The sequence below is a fragment of the Macrobrachium rosenbergii genome, chromosome 4 (genome assembly GCF_040412425.1).
Source record: "Macrobrachium rosenbergii isolate ZJJX-2024 chromosome 4, ASM4041242v1, whole genome shotgun sequence".
Taxonomy (NCBI): Eukaryota; Metazoa; Arthropoda; class Malacostraca; order Decapoda; family Palaemonidae; genus Macrobrachium; species Macrobrachium rosenbergii.
In genome coordinates, this window is record NC_089744.1 from 29,644,516 (window position 1) to 29,669,676 (window position 25,161).

Consider the following 25,161-nt stretch of genomic DNA (forward strand, 5'->3'; position numbering starts at 1 on the left):
ATATTGTGTGGTAACAAATTTCTGGTTGTATTCATTGTACTGCACCCAGGGCAAAGGCATTCATTTTGCAAGACCTTGTCAGTCTTTGGAGTACTCCTCGACTGCAAGGATCTCCCACTGAAGTAGAGACGACTCTCAGCTTTACTGCCGCGTCACTACAGGTTGAGATGAGTGCCAACTAGAGGCAGTATCTTCCTGCTGCAGCTCTCTCACCAGGGAAGGTTACATCAAGCATTACACCAATGCTAGCTATCTTAACTGAGTGTTTTTGGATAGAACATGTCCATGCATCCCACCTCCTGTCAATGTGGGATTCAGCTGTGTAATTACTTAGTAAGTTACTCATATAAAAATTACCTTTTTATGATAAAATAAAGTTCTATATATACTTACCAAGTAACTACATGATCAAAGCTCTCCCACCTCCCTACCAAGTAACTACATGATCAAAGCCCTCCCACCTCCCCTCTCATGGACATAGGGCACAAACAAATTGAGCTCTTAAGAACTGTTATACCTATTCTTCCCCAAAAGTGGGCAGGACCTACTTACCTGCATTTAAACAATAGTGCGTTGCTGCAAATTTCAAATTTTTAATTGCCATAGTAAAGTGAAATTAATAGCCATGTAGTTACTTGTAAGTATACATAAATGGCATTTTTCGTAAGGCCTCATATATTTATAACTGATAAAATCAGTGCAAACTGTTTTAGGTCATTTGTCCTTCCTTTACTAGAAGTGTTCTTAGGTGTGGATGTCTGCTTCTGCCAGAGATTTATCTCTTTTTCAGTAGAGTGGTTCGTGGTGGTACATTTCTGTTTCCTAATATTAGCAGTTATGACTTGGATCATCGAAGGATGGTCTCTTGTTTGTCCCTTTTTATAAGTTTTTATTTTAATGGAGATCCTTTGCAACCAGATTCGCTGAACAGCAGCACCAATATGTAGTAAATGTGCCTCACTGTCAAACTTCTCAGTTCTGGAGGCCCTTTATCCCTCACACCATTGGATTGTGGAACAGCCATTCCAGAGGATGGCATGCAATTGGAACTTCCGAAGTTCAAGCGAAGATGCAATACATTGTCACCCTAATACAGTGCGACTTGTATTTTAATATTTTACTTACATTTTTTACTTAAATTTGTTAATTTATGTTTTTCTAATAACTGAGGTCTTTCTGTATTTCCCATTACCATGGGCTTGTTCCATATGGATAGGCTTCATTTTTAGAATAATAATAATAATAATAATAAAGACATAACATTTTTTGCAGTACTTACCTTGCTTGTTTTGTATGAGGCAACAGTTTCCAATATAAGCAAATCTTGTTTTATGAGGAATTTGGAATGTTCTCATTAAAATTATATATATATGAATTATACTGTATACATCTTTTTACACCAGCAAGGTGCATAGTAACTAACCTTAAAGTATCATGACACTTACAAATGTTCTGTGGTAGCCGCGTATGTGAGATGTATAATTACACACATTTCCACATGGAAAGCTACTCATGCAGAGCTTGATTGTGTTAGGCAGCTCCTAACTAATAACAGATACAACATCAATCTAATAGAATGTTGGATACGAAAACAGTTGGATGTGTATGTCAGCACACTAGTGACAATGCCTACCTCACCAAAAAACATCATATTGTATGACGAAGCTGCATATCACAGCCAGTTCAAGGACGAGGCCAAGGCCATGAAGAGAATAACTGACAGTGGTACGACACCTATAAATCCTAACAAGGGTTTCCTCACGTCTACTGCCATCCGAACCTACTAAGCACACTTGTAACCTAAAATAGTATGGCTCCCCGTAGAGAGATGTAGGAGTCGACCAACGTAGTATACAAATTTAAATGTACAGAAGGGACATGTCAGTCCCTCGGCAATTACTGTATAGGTCACACAACTACCACTCTATGAAAATGATTGCAAGCTCACCATGACCAAGGGGCAATATTTCAACACTGTGGACAACCACGACTGTAAGCTGACGTTAGAAGAATTATTGTGCATAGAGAAGCCTGGTTCCACAAATTACAAATAAAAGCTGTGAGTATAAATCAACAACAGCTTGTGTTAAATATACAGACGAACCCGGACTTCGTCCTCCTTTCTTCAAGGAAACCACAGGACATCCTTGAGAATCCAAAGGGATAAATGAGTGACAAAACACCACTGGACACAACTACTGTACCGACAACAAAGCAAATCAAGACTGTTGGCCAGAGACAGGAATTATGTCCATGCCCACACCCCTGGATGCAAGCCTTAGCATACCCCAGAGCAGCAGGAATGCCCATGCTGCCACTCAGACAGCCAGCAAGAGAATGATGTAGGGGCTTTATTGTACACAATTGGTGCAGTATGATGGGAACAGATTTGGAGGTTATTAAATGAAACTCGACTTTCCATAGCCTAATTTATTACCTTAATACTACAATGGCTATCAAAAAAAACCTTAATATGATTCATAAACCCATAATTTACAGAACAGAAATGTACCTAACCTTATCACTATAGTTCATAAAAACTTGTCCTTTTATACCTAATTTAGCCTAACTTAATACTACCCCAACCCCCAAAGGAACCTGAACCTAATTCCTAAACTTAAATCTATAACAACCGCAAACGAAAAACCTTCCTGAAATTCTGAATTCTCTGACTTCTCAGGTTTTTGCAACCCCCAAAAGGATATATTCTTGCCTTCACACAGTCCACCAATTTCTCTCTCTCCCGGTCTGCTCGGCCAACCAGTGGATGAGTCTCCTGGGCACCTTGACCTCCATCAAGCAGTTCGTAAAGTTGGGCAGACTGTACATGAGATCTCTGCAGTTTTTTCTCAAGGCTAGCTGGGACAGGAAGACCCAACCAGGCTCTTAACTTTTTCCCATTGCACAGGAGATCAAGACAGACCTGCGATGGTGGCTGTGTGAAGGAAGGCTTCTTCAGGGGAAAATCTCTTCTACCTCTGAACCCCAACCTAGGCTTGTATGCAGATGCTTCGGACTTTGGTTGGGGAGCCCTTCTAAAATACCAAGAAGTGTCTGGGACGTGGTCCATGGATCAGAGACGCCTCCACATAAATGTCAAGGAGCTGAAGGCCATTCATCTGAGCCTCATGTCCTTCTCTCCTCAGATCTTTGGCAAGACAGTGATTATTCCAAGAACCCACTGCTCTAACTTACATTTGCAAACAAGGAGGCACTCACTCCATATCCTTCTACAAGGCCTCCAGAGATATCCTCCCTGGCCAGACCAGAACCAAGTCACTCTTGTCACCTGGTACATTCAAGGGAAACTCAACATCTTGGCGGATGAGTTGAGTCGCCACAACCAGGTCCGTCCCACGGAATGGATTCTGGATCCTCTGGTCTGCAGCAGTCTGTGGAAGCTTTGGGGCACTCCAGTGATCGACCTGTTTGCGACGTCCAGGAATGATCATCTCTCCTTCTTCTGCTCTCCAACCCCGGACCCTCCAGCATGGGTGATGGATGCCATGCTCCAGGACTGGTTGGGCCTAAATGTCTGTGCGTTTCCTCCATTCAGCATGATCAGAGAGGTGCTAAACAAGTTCTCCTTTCATCGCAACATCTTGATAACTCTGGTTGCTCCTTTCTGGCCAATGAAGGAATGGTTCCCAGATCTGCTTAGTCTTCTGGTGGATTTTCCCAGACTGCTCCCTCAAAAACCGTCTCTTCTCAAACAACCCCATTTCCACAGGTTCCACCAAGGGTTGTCCACTCTGGTCCTGACAGGCTTCAGACTGTCCAGAGCCACCCCGTCAGAGCAAAGGGGTTTTCACGAGCAGCTGCAGAGGCTATTGCTAGGTGCAGGCGCTAACCTTCTAGCAACCACTATCATTCTAAGTAGACAGTCTTCAGGAATTGGTGCAAGCGACATACCTCTCTTCTTCTTAGACATCTGTAAGTTAGATCACTGACTTCCTTCTCTTCTTGAGGTCAACCAAGAAATTATCGTCCTTTACCATCAAGGGGTATAGGGCCATGTTAAGTTCTGTTTTCAAGCACAGAGGGTTGGACCTTTCTTCCAACCAAGACCTTGGTGATCTAATCAAATCCTTCGGCACAACTAGACAGAGGAGATCTGAAGGTGTCTCGTGGAATCTAGACATAGTCTTAAGGTGGCTGTCTGGCCCAGCTTTTGAACCCCTCAGTGCGATCTCTCCAAGGGATCTCACTAGGAAGACTCTCTTCCTTGTCGCCTTAGCCACCACTAAACGTGTCGGCGAACTCCAGGCCATTGGCAAGAGAGTAGGTTTTGCGCAGGGAGATGCAGTATTCGCTTTTTCTCTCTTATAGTCATCTGTGGTGCTCCGTTCGGAACCCTTCTTGTCTGATGTCAAAAAATGCAATCTGTTTTTTGAGGGAAATTTCCAAAGCACAATCTCAGATCCAGGACACCCTACCTTCATTTAAGGTCAAAGCTCACAAGGTTCGAGCAGTGGCAACATTTCTTGCCTTCAGACAGAACATGTCCCTCTCCTCCAACTTGCAATCAACGTATTGAAAGTGTGCAGGTCGGTGTTTGCATTGTATTATCTCAAACAAGTGGAAACGGTTTTTGAGAATTGTAATACATTAGGACCTTTATCCATGGCTGGCATGGTGTTGGGAGAGGAACCATAGGGAGCTCTCTTTCCCTCCTCTGTCTCCTCGTCTTGAGTAAGGGTGTTGAGTCTGAGGTGAGCCTGGGGGTACATGGTACCTACTGTAGAGTACCCACCAGTTCTTTTAGTTGGTTTGGGTGTGGTTTTTTATTGCAGTGTGGGTTATAGCATTGTATGTTGTTATTCTGGTCCTATGCCCAGGGCAAGGGCACCTATTAACTTGGCTAGGCATCGGAGTACCTCCTTCACTGCAAAGTCCCCACTAAAGTAGGAGGCGACCCTTGGCTATACTGTACCGCCACGCCACTGAGGTTAAGATGAGCACCAACCAGAGGCAGTATCCACCTGCAGTGGATCTCTTACCAGGTAAGGAAACGACAAGCATTGTACCAGTGCTGGTAACTTTTCTGTGTAACCCACCTCCTGTCAATGTGGATTCAGCTCTGTAATTATTTGGTAAGTTACTTATATAAAAATGAAATTTTTGTAAAATAAAGTTATATATATATACTTACCAAGTAATTACTGAATCAGAGCCCTCCCTCCTCCCCTCACATGAACTTCATGGAAAAAAACAAATGGAACTCTCTTGTCATGTTGATCCTCTTCTTACCCCAAAAGTGGGCAGGGTTAACCACCTACATTAGCTAGTTGAATTGTTACCAATAATTTTGAATTTTTAGGCTGCTGTGGTAGGAATCTTATAGCTATGTAATTAGTTGGTAAGTATACTATATAAGTAACTTTATTTTATTATAAAAATGTCATGTTTATCCAGAGAGAAATGACATTAAAATAAAGCTTTAAATAAGACACCTGGGAATCATTACCTCTAGCAACCTGATGTGGTCCAACACACATTGACAGAATACCAGGAACATGTCTTAAGTAGTCATCATGAATAACAAAGCATTTTAAAAAAATATCAACATTATAGGAACAGTGTGGGTGAAGTTTTTTTTTAGATCAGTTATAAAATGTAGCTTACCAGTTTGGGTGTTCTGTGTAGTTTGTGCAAATCAATAGAAAAAGATATGATTGAGTTTTGATGAGAGTTTTGCTGTTAGTAAATTTTATTTATATTACAGCATTTTCATTATTGATGTGTAATGTATTTCATAGTCTCATGTATGTTTTTTAATGGCTGTCCATAGTTTTGGCCATGGTTGAATCCGAGTGGTTCCAACTAGAGGAATCAAAAGAGTTGATTGAAAGTCTTTGAGAAGTGTTAGATTAATAATAATAAAAATTTTGTTTCTATTATTGCTTTGTATGTACTGTATATAAAATGACAAACTTTTTTGAGATTTCATATTGTCTCATAATTGCAGGTGATGTGCTTGTGTATGTTGGAGATACCTGTGTCTTAGGGTATACACATGCAGATGTTGTTAATATGTTCCAAAACATAGATCCCGGGAGAACAGTGTATTTGGAGGTGTGTCGTGGGTATCCATTACCATTTGACCCAAATGACCCTAATACTGAAATTGTTACCACAGTAGCTGTTACATCTGCAGGTCAGTGGAAGATTTTGAAACACAATTGTCATCATGCATTATTGCATTTCTGGCTGCTTTATTTTTTGCTGGTATCTTAAGTGAAATTGATAGTGTTTTGTTTTGCCATACACACATTTTTTATTGAAACTTCACTTGGAATAACAGATATGTTTTAATATTTTAAGATTTTCATTTTATATATTAATTTGGAAAAGAAAATTAAACAGTTTTTCACCATCTTTATTTTTGTTTTTTAACCAATTTTTTGTTTGTATTTGTTGTTCGAGTATATAAAAATCCAAACAATATATCATTGATAACTTTGCTTGGTGTTACTGTACAGTATTTTAACTACTCCACTTGTTTATCAATTACAGATTCAAGATCTACCAAGTCAGTGTTTGGTGAAGGTTATGAAAGATCGAGAAATAATTCTTCTGAGAGCATGAACACTGCAAAGTCCATGCCAGATTTAAGTAATCCAGAAAGAGTTCAACAGGTGCCAAGACCTGGCAGTGCTGATCTTCTTAGCTCAGAAAATTTTGATCATACCCCAGATATTTTAGACTTTTATCCATCATCTTTAAGTAAACCTGAGTATTTGACAATACCAATTGTTAAAGGAACTGGTGGGTTTGGGTTTACTATAGCAGACAGTGCGTATGGACAAAAGGTGAAAAAAATATTAGATCGTAGTAGGTGTAAAAACTTGATAGAAGGTGACATTCTGGTAGACATAAACAATATTAATGTGAAGGGAATGAGTCATACAGAAGTGGTTCAAGTTTTAAAAGACTGTGCCCATGGTCAGGAAGCAATTATTATGGTGCAACGAGGAGGTGTGAGTTCTCCTTCAAAATCCAGAGGGATGCGAAAAGAACAGTCTAGTCCAAAAAAAGCTGGAGTTGCTGGTGGTTTATTTAGAAGTAAAACACCAACTGCAGATATGTATAGTTCCCAACCCAAGGAAGTTATCCCCAATAGACCGAAAACACCTCTTGTAGATACACGTAACCGACCAAAAACCCCAAATGTCATGACTGGTGTTGATTCTGGTGTACCAGGAGAAACCAGTAGACAAGGTGAAAGTGTAACGGATTATCGGCCACCTTACACTCCAACTTCAAGTAGCGCACCATTCCCAGGAGCCTTTTCATACACTGGAGGTGGCCAGGTAGACTCACAGTATGATGCAGCAAAAGTTAACAGCATATCAGGACAGATGAGCCAAGTTAGTTTAGAACAAAATAATTATGAAAATTATTTAAGTGAGCGTAGTGGAGCACCTGATCAAGGAGGGTATCGAGGGGATGGACCCCCTATGCAGAACAGCAATAGCTATCACTCGAATGACATGTATCCTCAAGACTCGTTCTATCAACAGCAGCACAGTGATCATGCTTACGATTATGAAATGAAGAGAAATCATGCTAAAACCCCTACAAGGGAGTATGGTAATCATAGTTTTTCACAGGACCCATACTACAGTAACAATAATAGTAATAATAATCATATAAACAATAATCATAGTGGTCATGGTGAACAAAACTCAGGGTATGGTTACATGCAATATCCTAAAGATGGGTACGACCTTCCTCGACAAGATTCAGGGTACAGTTCACAGGCACAGATTCCGCCAGCACGGAACCCGTATCCTCTTTATTACGGTCAAAATAATTCAGCTGGCTATGGTAACCAAGCAGATAGTCTAGGGAGAAGAAAAGAATCTACTAGCTTCGAGTACGAACACCCAGCACCTGTCAGTATGCCAAGGTAGGGTAGATAGAAAATTTTTGTACATGTACTCAGTGTTTGTCTGTATGATGCTTTTAAAAGAATTAGGAATTTTTAAGAATTTTTAGTATACAGTATGTTAAATTTTCTTTCATGGAACTTGGACAGAAAAATTTAGTTCATAAGTTGTATAATATAATATCCTTTTATAATATACTGTGATACTGTACATCATAATAGTCTTTTAGCAGTTTGATATATTTTGTGGCTGATTTTGCTACTTAGAATTTTTCGGTAAGCAGGGGTAATTTGTTTTCATTTTTAAGAAAGTGTGTTATGTTTCATGGTATCATGGTGAAAAGGGTTGTTGATGCACTGTTATGAATTTTAGGAATGAGGAGTGAAATGTAAATTCTGAAGTGTAATTTGATTAGACAGCCACACTATTTGCAAAAATTCCAGTACACTAGACTAATTGAAAAAATGCCAGCAGTTCAAATTATATGGGGGTATGCATTAAAGGGTAATGTACTAAAAGTAAAGTAATTAGACTATGGGTCCTTTACGTTTTATCTTATCAAGAAATTATAGAGGCATTGCTCAGTGTGCATGTAAGCATTTCCATGAACAATGTCACATGTATGTTGTTAAGCAGATGACATTCTCCATTGCGTAAGTGTACTACAAAAATTAGTCAAGAAATCTAATAAATATAGTAAAAATCATGTCCTGAAAAATAGCCCAGAGAAAAACTGCATTTTGTTATGGAAAAAGTAGTTTTTTCAACCAATGAGTTCATGGAGGATGCATGTTTACAAGAGCCAAGTTCAGTAGCATATTTAGCCGTTTGTCTCGCTAAAAACAACAAAGCCAAACCAACATGAAAATGAAGTCATGCTGGGAGCCTTCTGTTTTAAATAGTGGGAGCATATTATCTTAAAGCACAAAATAGAGATGATTTATTTATTTACTGACTAGAGCAATTCCTTCCGTTTTAAATAGTGGGAGCATATTATCTTAGAGCACAAAATAGAGGTGATTATTTATTTACTGACTAGAGCAATTGTCCTTTTCCTTTTTTACAGACTCCAAAGGGTGTGTTAAAATAAAAATGTTTGTGAGGGCATTTGGAGTTGCAGGATAAGTTATTATAAAGTACACTCAACCTTAAACCCCAAGTAAAAATGACCCAAAGATCAGTATGACAGGAAATAATGTTGCTCAAAGTTCCACTTATGTTTAGGTCACACTCATGTAACTTTTATAATTATGTTATCAAATCACTTCAAATATAAACTACCAAGAAAGAGAAACCTGATACCTTGAGTTATTAACACACGCACCAGAAACTATATATCAGTTGTAAGTAGTCTATGTGACAAGCAATACAGTGAGCATTAAACTGATTGAAAGTTTTTTTTTAATTGCTGTGGCATTGTTGTCTCATTAACCCTTAAACGGCGAGCCTCTATTTACAAAAACGTCTCCCGTATGCCGGCGGCGTTCGGGAGTTAGCGCCGAAGCGGAAAAAGTTTTTTTAAAAAAATCACAGCACACTTAGTTTTTAAAATTAAGAGTTCATTTTTGGCTCCTTTTTTTTGTCATTGCCTGAAGTTTAATATGCAACCATCAGAAATGAAAAAAATATCATTATCATATATAAATATTGAAATATATGACAGCACAAAAAAATTTTCATCTATAATTTTATACAAATCGCGCTGTGAGCAAAACGGTTAAAGCTAACGGGTTATTTTTTTTTTTCTTTGTATTGTACACTAAATTGCGATGATTTGGTATATAACAAATTGTAAAACGATCAAAGCAACACAGAGAAAATATTATCACAAAACGATGCATGAATTCGTAACGCACGGACGTAAAAAAAATTTTTTTTCAAAAATTCACCATAAATCGAAATATTGTGCTAGAGACTTCCCGTTTGTTGAAAAATGAAGCTAATTGATTGAATATTACTAGACTGTAAGTGTTTTAGCTTACAATTGCAGTTTTCGACCATTTCGGTCAAGTTAAAGTTGACCGAAAGTCGAATTTTTTCTATTTATCGTAATTTATATGAAAATATTTCAAAACTGATAAAAGCTACAACCATGAGTTATTTTCTGTTGTATTGTACATGAAATTGTGCACATTTTTATATATAAAACTTTATGTAACGACTAATATAAAACGGTGCAAACATTACAACAACGTGATTTAAAGAATTTCTGAGATGTTCGCCGAGTTACGGCAAGAGACGTAAGGAAAATGTTTTTTCAAAAATTCACCATAAATCGAAATATTGTGCTAGAGACTTCCAATTTATTGCAAAATGAAGGTAAATGATTGAATATTACTAGAATGTAAGAGTTTTAGCTTACAATTGCGTTTTTCGACCATTTCGGTCGAGTTAAAGTTGACCGAAGGTTGAAATTTTGGCTGTTATCGTGATTTATGTGAAAATATTTCTAAACTGATAAAAGCTACAACCATGAGTTATTTTCTGTTGTATTCTACATGAAATTGCGCACATTTTCATATGTAAAAGTTTGTGTAACGACTAATGTAAAACAACGCAAACATTACGACAACGTGACGAAAGAATTTCTGAGATGTTCGGCAGAGTTACCGCGCGCAGATGTAAGGAAAAAGTTTTTTTTTTTTTTTTCAGAAATTCACCATAAATCGAAATATTGTGCTAGAGACTTCCAGTTTGTTGCAAAATGAAGGTACATGATTGAATATTACTAGAATGTAAGAGTATTAGCTTATAATTGTGTTTTTTTACCATTTCGGTCGAGTTAAAGTTGACCGAAGGTTGAAATTTTGGCAGTTATCGTGATTTATATGAAAATATTTCAAAACTGATAAAAGCTACAACCATGAGTTATTTTCTATTGTATTCTACATGAAATTGCGCACATTTCCATATATAAAACTTTATTTAACGACTAATATAAAATGGTGCAAACATTACGACAACGTGACGAAAGAAATTCTGGCGCGGACGGAAGGAAAAAGTTTTTTTCAAAAATTCACCATAAATCGAAATATTGTGCTAGAGACTTCTAATTTGTTGCAAAATGAAGGTAAATGATTGAATATTACTAGAATGTAAGAGTTTTAGCTTACAATTGCATTTTTTTACCATTTCGGTCGAGTCAAGGTTGACCGAAGGTTGAAATTTTGGCAGTTATCGTGGTTTATATGAAAATATTTCCAAACTGATAAAAGCTACAACCATGGGTTGTATTTTGCATGAAATTGCGCACATTTTCATATATAAAACTTTATGTAACGGCTAATATAAAACAGTGCAAAAATTATGACAAAATGACGAAAGAATTTCTACAATTTTTGGCCGAGTTACCGCGCGGGCATAAGGAAAAAGTTTTTTTCAAAAATTCACCATAAATCGAAATATTGTGCTAGAGATTTTCAATTTGTTGTAAAATGAAGGTACATGATTGAATATTACTAGAATGTAAGAGTTTTAGCTTACAATTGCGTTTTTCGACCATTTCGGTTAAGTCAAAGTTGACCGAAGGTTGAAATTTTTTGTAGTCGACGTACGGTACGTCCACTTGGCACCCAACAGACAATTTTAGTCGATGTATGATACATCCAGTAGGCGTTTAAGGGTTAAGATATGTGACAGCTGACAGCTGATCTTGAAAACAAGTCAAGGGTAATGATGAATGCTTTACTGTCAACATTTTAGAAATATCTGTAACTGATTTTTGTGTAGCCTAATTTACAATGCTTAGAATTATACATTCCATTTTATGTTTTTCAACTTTTCTTATTATTATTATTATTATTATTATTATTATTATTATTACTATTACTACTATTATTATTATTATTATTATTATTATTATTATTATTATTATTATTATTATTATTTTGTTGGAAATGATGGCAGTTTTTAACTAATTAATCTTAGGATTTTTTCAATTCTGACAATACATTTTTCTGGCTCAGCAAGGTTGTTGAGTAGAATTCCAATATTCATATTTGTCTAAATTGGGATATTTGTTAAAGATTGGTTTATGAAAAATATATTTTGCCTATATCTTGTACATTGTGTAGTCAACATGTTTCAACCACCTCCATAGTCATCGTCAGGACATTGGTGAAGACAGACTAAATGAGTATCGGGTTAGATCGGCTTTTATATGAGTGGTGGACGGGTCAAATTTGGCGCTGAATTATCAATGGAGGCCTGCGGGCATTCCTTCTCGCTCTAAGCTTTATTTTGTGCATCAGTGGTCTTTTTTTTTTCATGTGAGTGCTGCATCGCAGGGAAGGAGCAGGGGAATTTTGATAGACACTTCCGTTATATGATGAATCCTGGTCGATGGTCACGTTGTTTGGGCCGCTCATTGTGTGGGTCTCCTGGTAGCTGTAGGAAGAAGAAAGGTCTCTTGCGTGATGTTCAGTGATGGTCTTTCTTTTCCTATATGCAAGGATGGTCTGATGCTTGATCTATAATGTCGATGTTCAGGGTAATGTCTTGTCGTTTAATTCTCTGGTGTGGGCAGTTTTTGCATGATTGAAGATTGCACCCTCTTGGGCATGGCAGGACTCTCTCTTCGAAAAATGCATTGTTGTCATTCCGATGTAACTGCTGAGGCATCCTTGGATGGGGCATAGATAACGGTAAACTACGTTGGTTTTCTTGAGAGGGTCCTGCTGAGGGGCGGCTGGATTGTTCATTATCAAACTGCTTGTTTTTTGGTTCTTGTAATAAGTTACTAAGTTGACCTTCTTCCCGGGGGTGGTGGTGTTGACGTTCTCTTCTATGATTTTTTTGAGGGCATGCTCATCATCTTTGTACTTATTACGGAAGAATCCTCTATAGAAGAGATCTATATGCTCAGGGACGTTGGGGCGCGGCTCCTGTTGGTACCAGTTCTCAACATTCCTGCGGATAGATACTCCTATTTCTTTATTAGGGTGTCCATTATCAACGAGGACCTTGGCAACACGCCCGAGTTCATCGTGGGTATCATTCTAGGAGGAAGAGTGCGATAGGGCCCTCCTGACGTAGGCACTGCCTCGGCAGTTACATCGGAATGACAACAATGCATTTTTCGGAAGAGAGTCCTGCCATGCCCAAGAGGGTGCAATCTTCAATTATGCAAAAACTGCCCACAACCAGAGAATTAAATGACAAGACATTATCCTGAACATTGACATTACAGATCAAGCATCAGGCCATCGGCGACTGCTCCTCTTGGAAGCCTTGCATATAGGAAAAGAAAGATCGTCATTGAACATCATGCAAGAGACCTTTCTTCTTCCTACAGTTACCAGGAGACCCACAACGAGCGCCCCACACAACACGACCATCGACCAGGATTCATCATATAACGGAAGTGCCTATCAAAATTCCCCTGCTCCTTCCCCGCAATGCAGCGCTCGCATGCAAAACAGACCATCGATGCACAAAACGCAGCTTAGAGTGAGAAGGAATGCCCGCAGGCCTCCAATTAGTAATTCAGTGCCGAATTTGACCCCGCCCACCACTCGTATAAAAGCCGATCTAACCCATTATTCATTTAGTTCGTCTTCACCAACGTCCTGATGATGACCATGGAGGTGGTTGAAACATGTAGACTACACAATGTACAAGATATAAGCAAAATATAATGTTTTTCATAAAACAAACTTTGAAAAATATCCCAATTTAGACAAATATGAATATTGGAATTCTACTCAACAACGTAGCTGAGCATGAAAAACTAATTGTCAAGGGAATTGGGAAAACCCTGTATAAGATTAATTAATTGAAAACTGCCATTATTTAAAAAAAAACATGCATCAAAGAAGTTCTAATCCCTGCATATTATTATTATTATTATTATTATTATTATTATTATTATTATTATTATTATTATTATTATAAAACGAAAACTTCTTTCAGTTTTCCCTCTGAAGATGGAAAGAGAAACCCACAAGATTCTTGTGTATAACTTGTTTACTGGTAAATATTTACATATTACTTTGATCTCGAATACTTTCAGGTCCTAACTGTGACCCTTTTTCAAGAGATGAGGTAGTCAGGCTAGTTCAAGGCCCAGCAATCTTCTGGAACTTCTTCTCCCTGTGCTGTCATTTATATGATGGCTGTCCTGGTTTCCATTCTCTTGAGAGTTGTTAAACTCCTCCTGTCGGTCTGATATCCTGATCTGATGGTCAGTGGTATTAATCCTTGTGGTATGTGAGTGGTCACCATCGGTCTGTTGGGCAGGAGACCTAACCTCCAGGTCAGAAGGGTCAATCTTAGCTTCTTTTAATATTAAGGATCGGCTTATGGGATCTTCTGAGGTAAATCCTTTGTTTCCTTCTATCACTTTAATCTGTCTGATGAGTGCCCCTTCCACTACCCTCCTATGACTGATGTTATTCCTTTTGTATATAAGCCTACTGTTTTTAAAATCCATCCTATGGTCCTTTTCCCAACAATGCCTAGCTACTGTATAGCACTTCCCTGTGAGTTGAGTTGTACTGCCCCCCTGTGTTCTTGGATTCTAGTCTTTATTCTCCTACCTGTTTCACCCACATATTTGTCTCCACCATTGTTGCAATTAATTATGTATACTCCCCCTACATCATCTGCATTACTATCTTCTCCTTCCAATTTATTTTTACAAACTTTGTTTTTTATGGTGTTGTCAAAGGTATACACAAATTTATATTTAATTTCTTTCATTTTTTATGTAATTTGTTTCATTTTAGGCATATAAGGGAGGGAAACTATTTTTTTGTTTTCTGTATTCCATGTATTCTCTGCATTTTCCCTGTAAAAAATCCTCCTAGCTTTGTTGAGTGCCCTTTTTCTGAACCATTCCGGGTATGCTAATGTATCAAAGCTTTTATCAATGTAATTTATTTCTTTATCTATCTTACAAGGGTCACACGTTCTCATTGCCCTAAGAAATAAACCTGTTAGAACACCCATTTTTATATCATGACTATGAAAAGAGAAGAAATGAATATACGAGTTTGTGTGTGTGGGCTTTCTATATGTGCTGAATTCATATCCTATTTCTTTCCTTTCTATCAAGATGTCTAAAAAGGGCAGTTTATTATCGTTACTTTTTTCTAGAGTGAATTGGATATTGTTATCAAAACTATTGAGTTCGTCTAGAAAAGTTTCTATTTCACTTTCATCACCCTGCAGAATAGCAAAAATATCATCCACATATCTCCACCAACCTTTCAATTTCAAGTTAGGGACATTAATATTAGGAACTAGATTAGTCTCAAAATATTCCATATATATATTAGCAAGTATTGGTGATAATGAGGACCCCATAGCTACTCCATATTTCTGTTTGTATACTTGTCCCTCAAACAAAAAATTGTGTGTTAGTGATACTTATTTTACCTTTGAGGGACAAGTATACAAACAGAAATATGGAGTAGCTATGGGGGTCCTCATTATCACCAATACTTAATATATATATGGAATATTTTGAGACCAATCTAGTTCCTAATATTAATGTCCCTAACTTGAAATTGAAAGGTTGGTGGAGATATGTGGATGATATTTTGCTATTCTGCAGGGTGATGAAAGTGAAATAGAAACTTTTCTAGACGAACTCAATAGTTTTGATAACAATATCCAATTCACTCTAGAAAAAGTAACGATAATAAACTGCCCTTTTAGACATCTTGATAGAAAGGAAAGAAATAGGATATGAATTCAGCACATATAGAAAGCCCACACACACAAACTTGTATATTCATTTCTTCTCTTTTTCATAGTCATGATATAAAATGGGTGTTCTAACAGGTTTATTTCTTAGGCAATGAGAAAGTGTGACCATTGTAAGATAGATAAAGAAATAAATTACATTGATAAAAGCTTTGATACATTAGCATACCCGAATGGTTCAGAAAAAGGGCACTCAACAAAGCTAGGAGGATTTTTTACAGGGAAAATGCAGAGAGTACATGGAATACAGAAAAACAAAAAAATAGTTTCCTCCCTTATATGCCTAAATGAAACAAATTACATAAAAATGAAAGAAATTAAATATAAATTTGTGTATACCTTGACAACACCATAAAAACAAAGTTTGTAAAAATAAATTGGAAGGAGAAGATAGTAATGCAGATGATGTAGGGGAGTATACATAATTAATTGCAACAATGGTGGAGACAAATATGTGGGTGAAACAGGTAGGAGAATAAAGACTAGAATCCAAGAACACAGGGGGGCAGTACAACTCAACTCACAGGGAAGTGCTATACAGTAGCTAGGCATTGTTGGGAAAAGGACAATAGGATGGATTTTAAAAACAGTAGGCTTATATACAAAAGGAATAACATCAGTCATAGGAGGGTAGTGGAAGGGGCACACATCAGACAGATTAAAGTGATAGAAGGAAACAAAGGATTTACCTCAGAAGATCCCATAAGCCGATCCTTAATATTAAAAGAAGCTAAGATCGACCTTTCTGACCTGGAGGTTAGGTCTCCTGCCCAACAGACCGATGGTGACCACTCACATACCACAAGGATTAATACCACTGACCATCAGATCAGGATATCAGACCGACAGGAGGAGTTTAACAACTCTCAAGAGAATGGAAACCAGGACAGCCATCATATAAATGACAGCACAGGGAGAAGAAGTTCCAGAAGATTGCTGGGCCTTGAACCAGCCTGACTACCTCATCTCTTGAAAAAGGGTCACAGTTAGGACCTGAAAGTACTTGAGATCAAAGTGATATGTAAATATTTACCAGTAAACAAGTTATACACAAGAATCTTGTGGGTTTCTCTTTCCATTATTATTATTATTATTATTATTATTATTATTATTATTATTATTATTATTATTATTATTATTATTATTATTATTATTATTATTATTATTATTATTATTATTATTATTATTATTATTATTATTATTATTATTAGAGATTGCATGAAACTAACTCCCAGCAAGTGTCTTACCCTTCCCAGAAGGGAGTGTTTTCTTGCCCTGTTTAGACATCTACACTGTATTTCTTTTGCCTACACATATCAAATAGTCTGGCACATTCTTTACAAGTTGTTATGTCCTTATTCAGACTTACTTTTGGAATACACTACTAGCTGAGGTTGTGAATAGTGCTACTAACCTGTCAGTTCTAGAACATTAACTATAAGGAGACTGGGGATTAACAGTTGATTCACATTGCCAATCATGTGAATATTTAATAGGAAAAGAGGCTAAAGCAAGGCTGAAGTGTCAGTTACCAAGTAAGAATTCAGCCTTAATGATATATAACATGTGTACATTATATGGATACATGAAGAGTTAATGATAAAATATGAGATTCTTCAAATGCAGAACTTTTATATCATTGGGAGTGCATTGTTCACATCTGATTGCTTCTTTGCAACAGTTGTTTAAGCTTTTCAGAGCATTGATTAGTATGACAACTGAGTGGGTACAGGAGTTCTGCCTAGTGGCTTGGAAGTACCCACAAGATAACTTGAAAATCTTTTGTCTACTGTCACACAGCCAAACCTCCTTTTTGGGCCTCACTCACAAAAAGGAGGTTGTTGTGAAGCACTGGAAATCTTTATAAGACACTTGAGTTTGAGACATTTAAATTGAAAAGGAACAAAACTGCAGTAGTATCTCAATTTACCAGGCTCTGAATGTCTTATTTGCAAAATCCTATTATTTCAGTTTGATTATTTAAGAATGTTTTTCTGTAGTAGGTCAGTGATTATTTAAGATGGCTTTTCTATAGTAGGTCAGTTTGTTGGTTATGAAATTGTCTGTGCTAAAATGTAACACGTTTAACCCAAAATTATTGTTTACTATTTGAAATTTGGTTAATATTTCTGAATGAGAGATCATTCAAAAGTGCAGGAATTCATGTTGGCGGTAGTTTAGGTTAATTATAAAACAAATTATTACTAAATACAAAATCAGTATGTACTGTGAATTGGTTCTTGCAGCTTTTCTGAAAATTATGTTAGGGATATTTTAATTACATCTGACTTTTATTTTTTTTTTATATCAGTTTAGACTGAAATAAGTTAATTATGGTTAAGAGATAATACATTTCAATTCGCAAGCTCCTAAGTAGAGTTAAGTACCAGGTTCATGTTTGGTTGGTGAGAGTGATTTTATATCAGGCTTTTATTTTATATTTGGATGCAATATTTTGAAAAATACAATAAACCCATTGTTTAGATTGGCATTAGATTATCAGTGACATTTATCACTTGAGCACTGAAGGACACCATGATGAAAATGAAGCAGGCACAAGTTTGCCAAAGTGTAAGCTGAAAATTTTAAAAGGCCTTCATCTCTTTCAGATTTCCTGACGGGCGTTACAGTGTTAATCCAAGAGTGCCCCCACCTGGTCCTAATGGCAGTTTAGGTTTTATGGAATTCTCAGTAACCCTTAAGAGACAAGAAACTGGTTTTGGTTTCAGAATAGTTGGGGGTACTGAGGAAGGATCTCAGGTATGGTAACTGATACTGGTTTATACCACATTTCTTTTATTGGTAATTGCCATCTGATTGCAGAAATTTAAGTTTTTTTTATATGATTTTATTTGGAATTTTTTTGTCTGTGTACTGTACCTTTGAAGGTATCTAGTAGAAAAATGCAGGTTGAAATTAAATAACCTTGCAGTTATATAACAGTAGTGTACAACAAAATTACATCAGAAATAAAAAATTAGATTGTGAAAGCATATGACGTACAAAACTAAAGGTGCAGTCATGAAGTAAATGAATGTAAAAATGCTGTAGATATCAGTAATGGTTTATACAGAATAACTTCTTTATCAAGAAGATGATTCATGCAACAATGTATGTATGTTGGGATGAATCAGTGTCGTACAAATTTAAATGACAGTACACAATAAGAGTAAGTGATGTATGGTACTTAAGCACTGTACTGGATGAGGTTTATGGTGTATTCAGTATGGTTAAGAATTAGTTTACTGAAATTGGTGTTAATTTTCTTCACAACTGGAGTATGCAAAGTTTAAGTTGACCAAAGTTTATGTAAAGTAGTCTTGTATTCTGTATCTTGCTTCTATGCTGTTGCTGAATTTTTAAGGCTATTTTTGACAAGATTGATTCATTTTTTCAGAACACCTCTGTAATGAAACATGCATCACAGTTAATATCTTAATGGCATGCATTATATAGGTGCAGTTACTTTGTTTAGGGTGTTTATCAAAGGCTTAACGAGACTTAATGAGGTCTGACATTTATGCCTGTATATCCATTCACTTAAATGCACCCACCTCAACAAGTACTTTAGTCTTTTAGGAGTAGTCATGCACTTAGTAAGATCAGTGTCCATGGAAAAGCATCAGTCAGTGACTTTAAGGTGTGTGTCAAGTCTGGTGGTTGGCCACCAGCTTTCTTTTTCATTCTCATTATTTGTTAGAGCTTATTTTATTTCCTTGGAGTGATTGTCACTATTTTGTTGTTTGGAGCCAAATTATTGTCTTTATAACATGTTCAAATACTTGAATATATATACAAATTCTGTTGTGCTGTCCATTAAATAATCCCTATTTTGTATAATTTCCATACTTTCACTTGTAGATTCAAACTACCTTATAGCATTTTAAAACTGTTCTTTCTTGGTAACTCCTTGTTAACCCTTTAACGCCGAAGCCCTATTTACAAAAACGTCTCCCGTATGCCGGCGGCGTTCGGTGAGTTAGCGCCGAAGCGGAAAAAAAGTTTTTTCAAAAAATCACAGCACGCTTAGTTTTTAAGATTATGAGTTCATTTTTGGCTCATTTTTTTTTTTGTCATTGCCTGAAGTTTAGTATGCAACCATCAGAAATTAAAAATATCATTATCATATATAAATATTGGAATATATGACAGCAAAAAAACTCGTATATAATTGTATACAAATCGCTGTAAGTAAAACGGTTAAAGCTAATGAGTTAATTTTGTTTAGTTGTATTGTACACTAAATTGCGATGATTTTGGTATATAACAAATTTTAAAACGATCAAAGCAACACAGAGAAAATATTATCACAAAATGATGCATGAATTCATAACGCACGGACATAAAAAAATGTTTTTTTCAAAAATTCACCATAAATCGAAATATTGTGCTAGAGACTTCCCTTTTGTTGAAAAAATGAAGCAAATTGATTGAATATTACTAGACTGTAAGTGTTTTAGCTATACAATTGCAGTTTTCGACCATTTGGTCGAAAGTTAAAGTTGACCGAAAGTCGAATTTTTTTATTTATCGTGATTTATATGAAAATATTTCAAAACTGATAAAAGCTACAACCATGAGTTACTTTTTGTTGTATTGTACATGAAATTGTGCACATTTTCATATATAAAACTTTATGTAACGACTAATATAAAGCGGTGCAAACATTACGACAACGAGACGAAAGAATTTCTGAGATGTTCGGCCGAGTTACCGCGCAGACGTAAGGAAAAAGTTTTTTTCAAAAATTCACCATAAATCGAAATATTGTGCTAGAGACTTCCAATTTATTGCAAAATGAAGTTAAACGATTGAATATTACAAGAATGTAAGAGTTTTAGCTTACAATTGCGTTTTTTTACCATTTCGGTCGAGTTAAAGTTGACCAAAGGTTGAAATTTTGGCAGTTATCGTGATTTATGTGAAAATATTTCAAAACTGATAAAAGCTACAACCATGAGCTATCTTCTGTTGTATTCTACATGAAATTGCGCACATTTTCAAATATAAAAGTTTATGTAACGACTAATGTAATACGATGCAAACATTACGACAACATGACGAAAGAATTTCTGAGATGTTCGGCAGAGTTACCGCGCGCAGACATAAGGAAAATTTTTTTTTCAGAAATTCACCATAAATCTAAATATTGTGCTAGAGACTTCCAGTTTGTTGCAAAATGAAGGTACATGATTGAATATTACTTGAATGTAAGAGTTTTAGCTTATAATTGCGTTTTTTTTACCATTTCGGTCGAAAGTTAAAGTTGACCGAAGGTTGAAATTTTGCAGTTATCGTGATTTATATGAAAATATTTCCAAACTGATAAAAGCTACAACCATGAGTTATTTTCTGTTGTATTCTACATGAAATTGCACACATTTTCATATATAAAACTTTATGTAACGACTAATATAAAACAGTGCAAACATTACGACAACGTGACGAAAAGAATTTCTGGCGCTGGACGGAAGCAAAAAGTTTTTTCAAAAAATTCACCATAAATCGAAATATTGTGCTAGAGACTTCCAATTTGGTTGCAAAATGAAGGTAAATGATTGAATATTACTAGATCGTAAGAGTTTTAGCTTAAAATTGCGTTTTTACCATTTCGGTCGAGTCAAAGTTGACCGAAGGTTGAAATTTTGGCAGTTATCGTGGTTTATATGAAAATATTTCCAAACTGATAAAAGCTACAACCATGGGTTGTATTTTGCTGTATTGTACATGAAATTGCACACATTTTCATATATAAAACTTTATGTAACGGGTAATATAGAACAGTGCAAAAATTACGACAAAATGACGAAAGAATTTATGAAATTTTCGGCTGAGTTACCGCCCGTGTGTAAGAAAAAAGTTTTTTTCAAAAATTCACCATAAATCGAAATATTATGCTAGAGACTTCCAATTTGTTGCAAAATGAAGGTACATGATTGAATATTACTAGAATGTAAGTTTTAGCTTACAATTGCGTTTTTCGGCCATTTCGGTCGAGTCAAAGTTGACCGAAGGTTGAAATTTTTTGTAGTCGACGTACGGTACGTCCACTCGGCACCCAACAGACAATTTTAGTCGACGTATGATACGTCCAATAGGCGTTTAAGGGTTAATCTTCAAGTGAGTGTCAACAGACATCTGAAATGACTAGATTTTTTCCTCATAAGTTAGACTAAAAGGTACATGTTAAATTTATTTTATATTTTCTAATGATGTTGAGAATCAAACATGAACAAGTAAATTGTGCTCTTCCAAAGTTTACAAGGTAAATTTATGTGGGAAAGATTTTTTTGGGATACCATATAAATAATTACTTGATATTACAAAAGGTTACATTATCATTAGAGGAATAAATTACGAGTAAATTTTAAGCTTGAAGAAAAGTGTATTAGACAATTATTACCTAGCTATTTTAATGACTGTTTCTTTGGCAATTTTTGTAATTTGTCTCTTTCCCTGAATATAATTACTGTATTAATTTATTATTTCCTTGCCTTTTCCTTTCTTATTACTTTCCTTTATTTTGGTTTTGATAATGTATTGATTTCACTTTTACTATTTTTATTCATGCATTACTAAAAGTTTTTTTGTTTGTACTAAAAGCAGTTTATCCTGACAAGAATTTTTTAATTGACAGGTATCAATAGGCCACATTGTTCCTGGGGGAGCTGCTGATCAAGATGGAAGTGTAGCCTCTGGAGACCAAATAGTTGGGGTAGATGGGGAAATGGTGGTAGGATCCAGCCATCATCGTGTTGTTCAGTTGATGTCAGCTGCAGCAACACAAGGCCGTGTCACACTGACTCTCAGAAGGATGATGTCAACTTCGACTGGTATGTAACTTCCAGGTTAAGTTCTCTAGTATCCATTTTATAGAAAGTAAAATTACGTAACTTACAGGTTAAGATCTTTAGTACACATTTCCTTAGAAAGTGATGTTGCCTTTTGTCCTCTTAACCCTTAAACGCCGAGCCTCTATTTACAAAAACGTCTCCTGTATGCCGGCGGCGTTCAGGAGCTAGCGCCGAAGCGGAAAAAAAGTTTTTTCAAAAAATCACAGCACGCTTAGTTTTTAAGATTATGAGTTCATTTTTGGCTCCTTTTTTTGTCATTGCCTGAAGTTTAGTATGCAACCATCAGAAATGGAAAAAAATATCATTATCATATATAAATATTGAAATATATGACAGCGCAAAAAAAAATTTTCATATATAATTTTATACAAATCGCGGTGAGCAAAACGGTTAGAGCTAACGGGTTATTTTTTTTTCTTTGTATTGTACACTAAATTGAGATGATTTTGGTATATAACAAATTTTAAAACGATCAAAGCAACACAGAGAAAATATTATCACAAAATGATGCATGAATTCGTAACGCTCGGACGTAAAAAAATGTTTTTTTCAAAAATTCACCATAAATCGAAATATTGTGCTAGAGACTTCCCGTTTGTTGAAAAATTAAGCTAATTGATTGAATATTACTAGACTGTAAATGTTTTAGTTTACAATTGCAGTTTTCGACCATTTCGGTCGAGTTAAAGTTGACCAAAAAAGTCGAATTTTTCTATTTATCGTGATTTATATGAATATATTTCAAAACTGATAAAAGCTACAACCATGAGTTATTTTCTGTTGTATTGTACATGAAATTGCGCACATTTTCATATATAAAACTTTATGTAACGACTAATATAAAACGGTGCAAATATTACAACAACGTGACGAAAGAATTTCTGAGATGTTCGGCCGAGTTACCCTGCGGACGTAAGGAAAATGTTTTTTAAAAAATTCACCATAAATCGAAATATTGTGCTAGAGACTTCCAATTTATTGCAAAATGAAGGTAAATGATTGAATATTACTAGAATGTAAGAGTTTTAGCTTACAATTGCGTTTTTTTACCATTTCGGTCGAGTTAAAGTTGACCGAAGGTTGAAATTTTGGCAGTTATCGTGATTTATGTGAAAATATTTCAAAACGGATAAAAGCTACAACCATGAGCTATTTGCTGTTGTATTCTACATGAAATTGCGCACATTTTCATATATAAAAGTTTATGTAACGACTAATGTTAAACGATGCAAACATTACGACAACGTGACGAAAGAATTTCTGAGATGTTCGGCCGAGTTACCGCGCGCAGACGTAAGGAAAAATTTTTTTTTTTTTTTTTTTTTTTTTTTTTTTTTCCAGAAATTCACCATAAATCGAAATATTGTGCTAGAGGCTTCCAGTTTTTGCAAAATGAAGGTACATGATTGAATATTACTAGAATGTAAGAGTTTTAGCTTATTAATTGCCTTTTTTTACCATTTCGGTCGAGTTAAAGTTGACCGAAGGTTGAAATTTTAGCAGTTATCGTGATTTATATGAAAATATTTCCAAACTGATAAAAGCTATAACCATGAGTTATTTTCTGTTGTATTCTACATGAAATTGACATTTCCATATATAAAACTTTATTTAACGACTAATATAAAACGGTGCAAACATTACGACAACGTGATTTAAAGAATTTCTGGGCGGATGTAAGGAAAAAGTTTTTTTTCAAAATTCACCATAAATCGAAATATTGTGCTAGAGACTTCCAATTTGTTGCAAAATGAAGGTAAATGATTGAATATTACTAGAATGTAAGAGTTTTAGCTTACAATTGCGTTTTTTGGCCATTTTCGGTCGAAGTCAAAGTAGACCGAAGGTTGAAATTTTAGCAGTTATCGTGGTTTATATGAAAATATTTCCAAACTGATAAAAGCTACAACCATGGGTTGTATTTTGCTGTATTTTACATGAAATTGCGCAGATTTTCATATATAAAACTTTATGTAACGGCTAATATGAAACAGTGCAAAAATTATGACAAAATGACGAAAGAATTTCTACAATTTTCGGCCGAGTTACCGCGCTCGCGTAAGGAAAAAGTTTTTTTCAAAAATTCACCATAAATCGAAATATTGTGCTAGAGACTTCCAATTTGTTGCAAAATAAAGGTACATGATTGAATATTACTAGAATGTAAGAGTTTTAGATTACAATTGCGTTTTTCGACCATTTCGGTTGAGTCAAAGTTGACCGAAGGTTGAAATTTTTTGTAGTCGACGTACGGTACATCCAATTGACACCCAACAGACAATTTTAGTCGACGTATGATACATCCAGTAGGCGTTTAAGGGTTAATAAAGTTGTGGGTTGAAGCCATTTGTGATTGGAAATTGTCACAATTATTATTTAGGTATTTGTATGTAACATGCAAATTTTGATTCTGATGATTATTTTTATGACTCACTACAATTTGGAATTCTTATTTCACTTCTATCCTCTAGCTTCTCCAAAAGCAGGGTACTCAATAGTTAGTAAGTAAAGAACAATTTGAAATAAAATATTTCAATTAGAGCATGAAGGTGGAAGGCTTGATTATTTTAAAGCAGAAATTTTTTTTTTTAAGATTAGAAAGAACACAAGTAAATATATGATTGAACTGTTATATTAGGAATCTAAAGATAAGGATATACTCTTATTATAAGCAATTTTTAGCAGTTGTGTGTATACTATAATTTTTT

The 25,161-nt window shown here is 35.7% G+C and overlaps 1 protein-coding gene across 23 annotated transcripts in view; it reads left to right on the plus strand.

The window, feature by feature from the left end:
- Positions 1–25,161, plus strand: part of LOC136831518 (membrane-associated guanylate kinase, WW and PDZ domain-containing protein 1-like) — a 266,401-nt gene that overhangs the window by 213,141 nt on the left and 28,099 nt on the right. For all 23 annotated transcript variants that reach the window (XM_067092239.1, XM_067092145.1, XM_067092250.1 and 20 more), the window contains 4 exons: positions 5,969–6,157; positions 6,517–7,912; positions 18,209–18,359; positions 22,237–22,432. In XM_067092239.1, the coding sequence (XP_066948340.1) occupies positions 5,969–6,157; positions 6,517–7,912; positions 18,209–18,359; positions 22,237–22,432 (1,932 nt within the window). The remainder of the gene's footprint in view (positions 1–5,968; positions 6,158–6,516; positions 7,913–18,208; positions 18,360–22,236; positions 22,433–25,161) is intronic.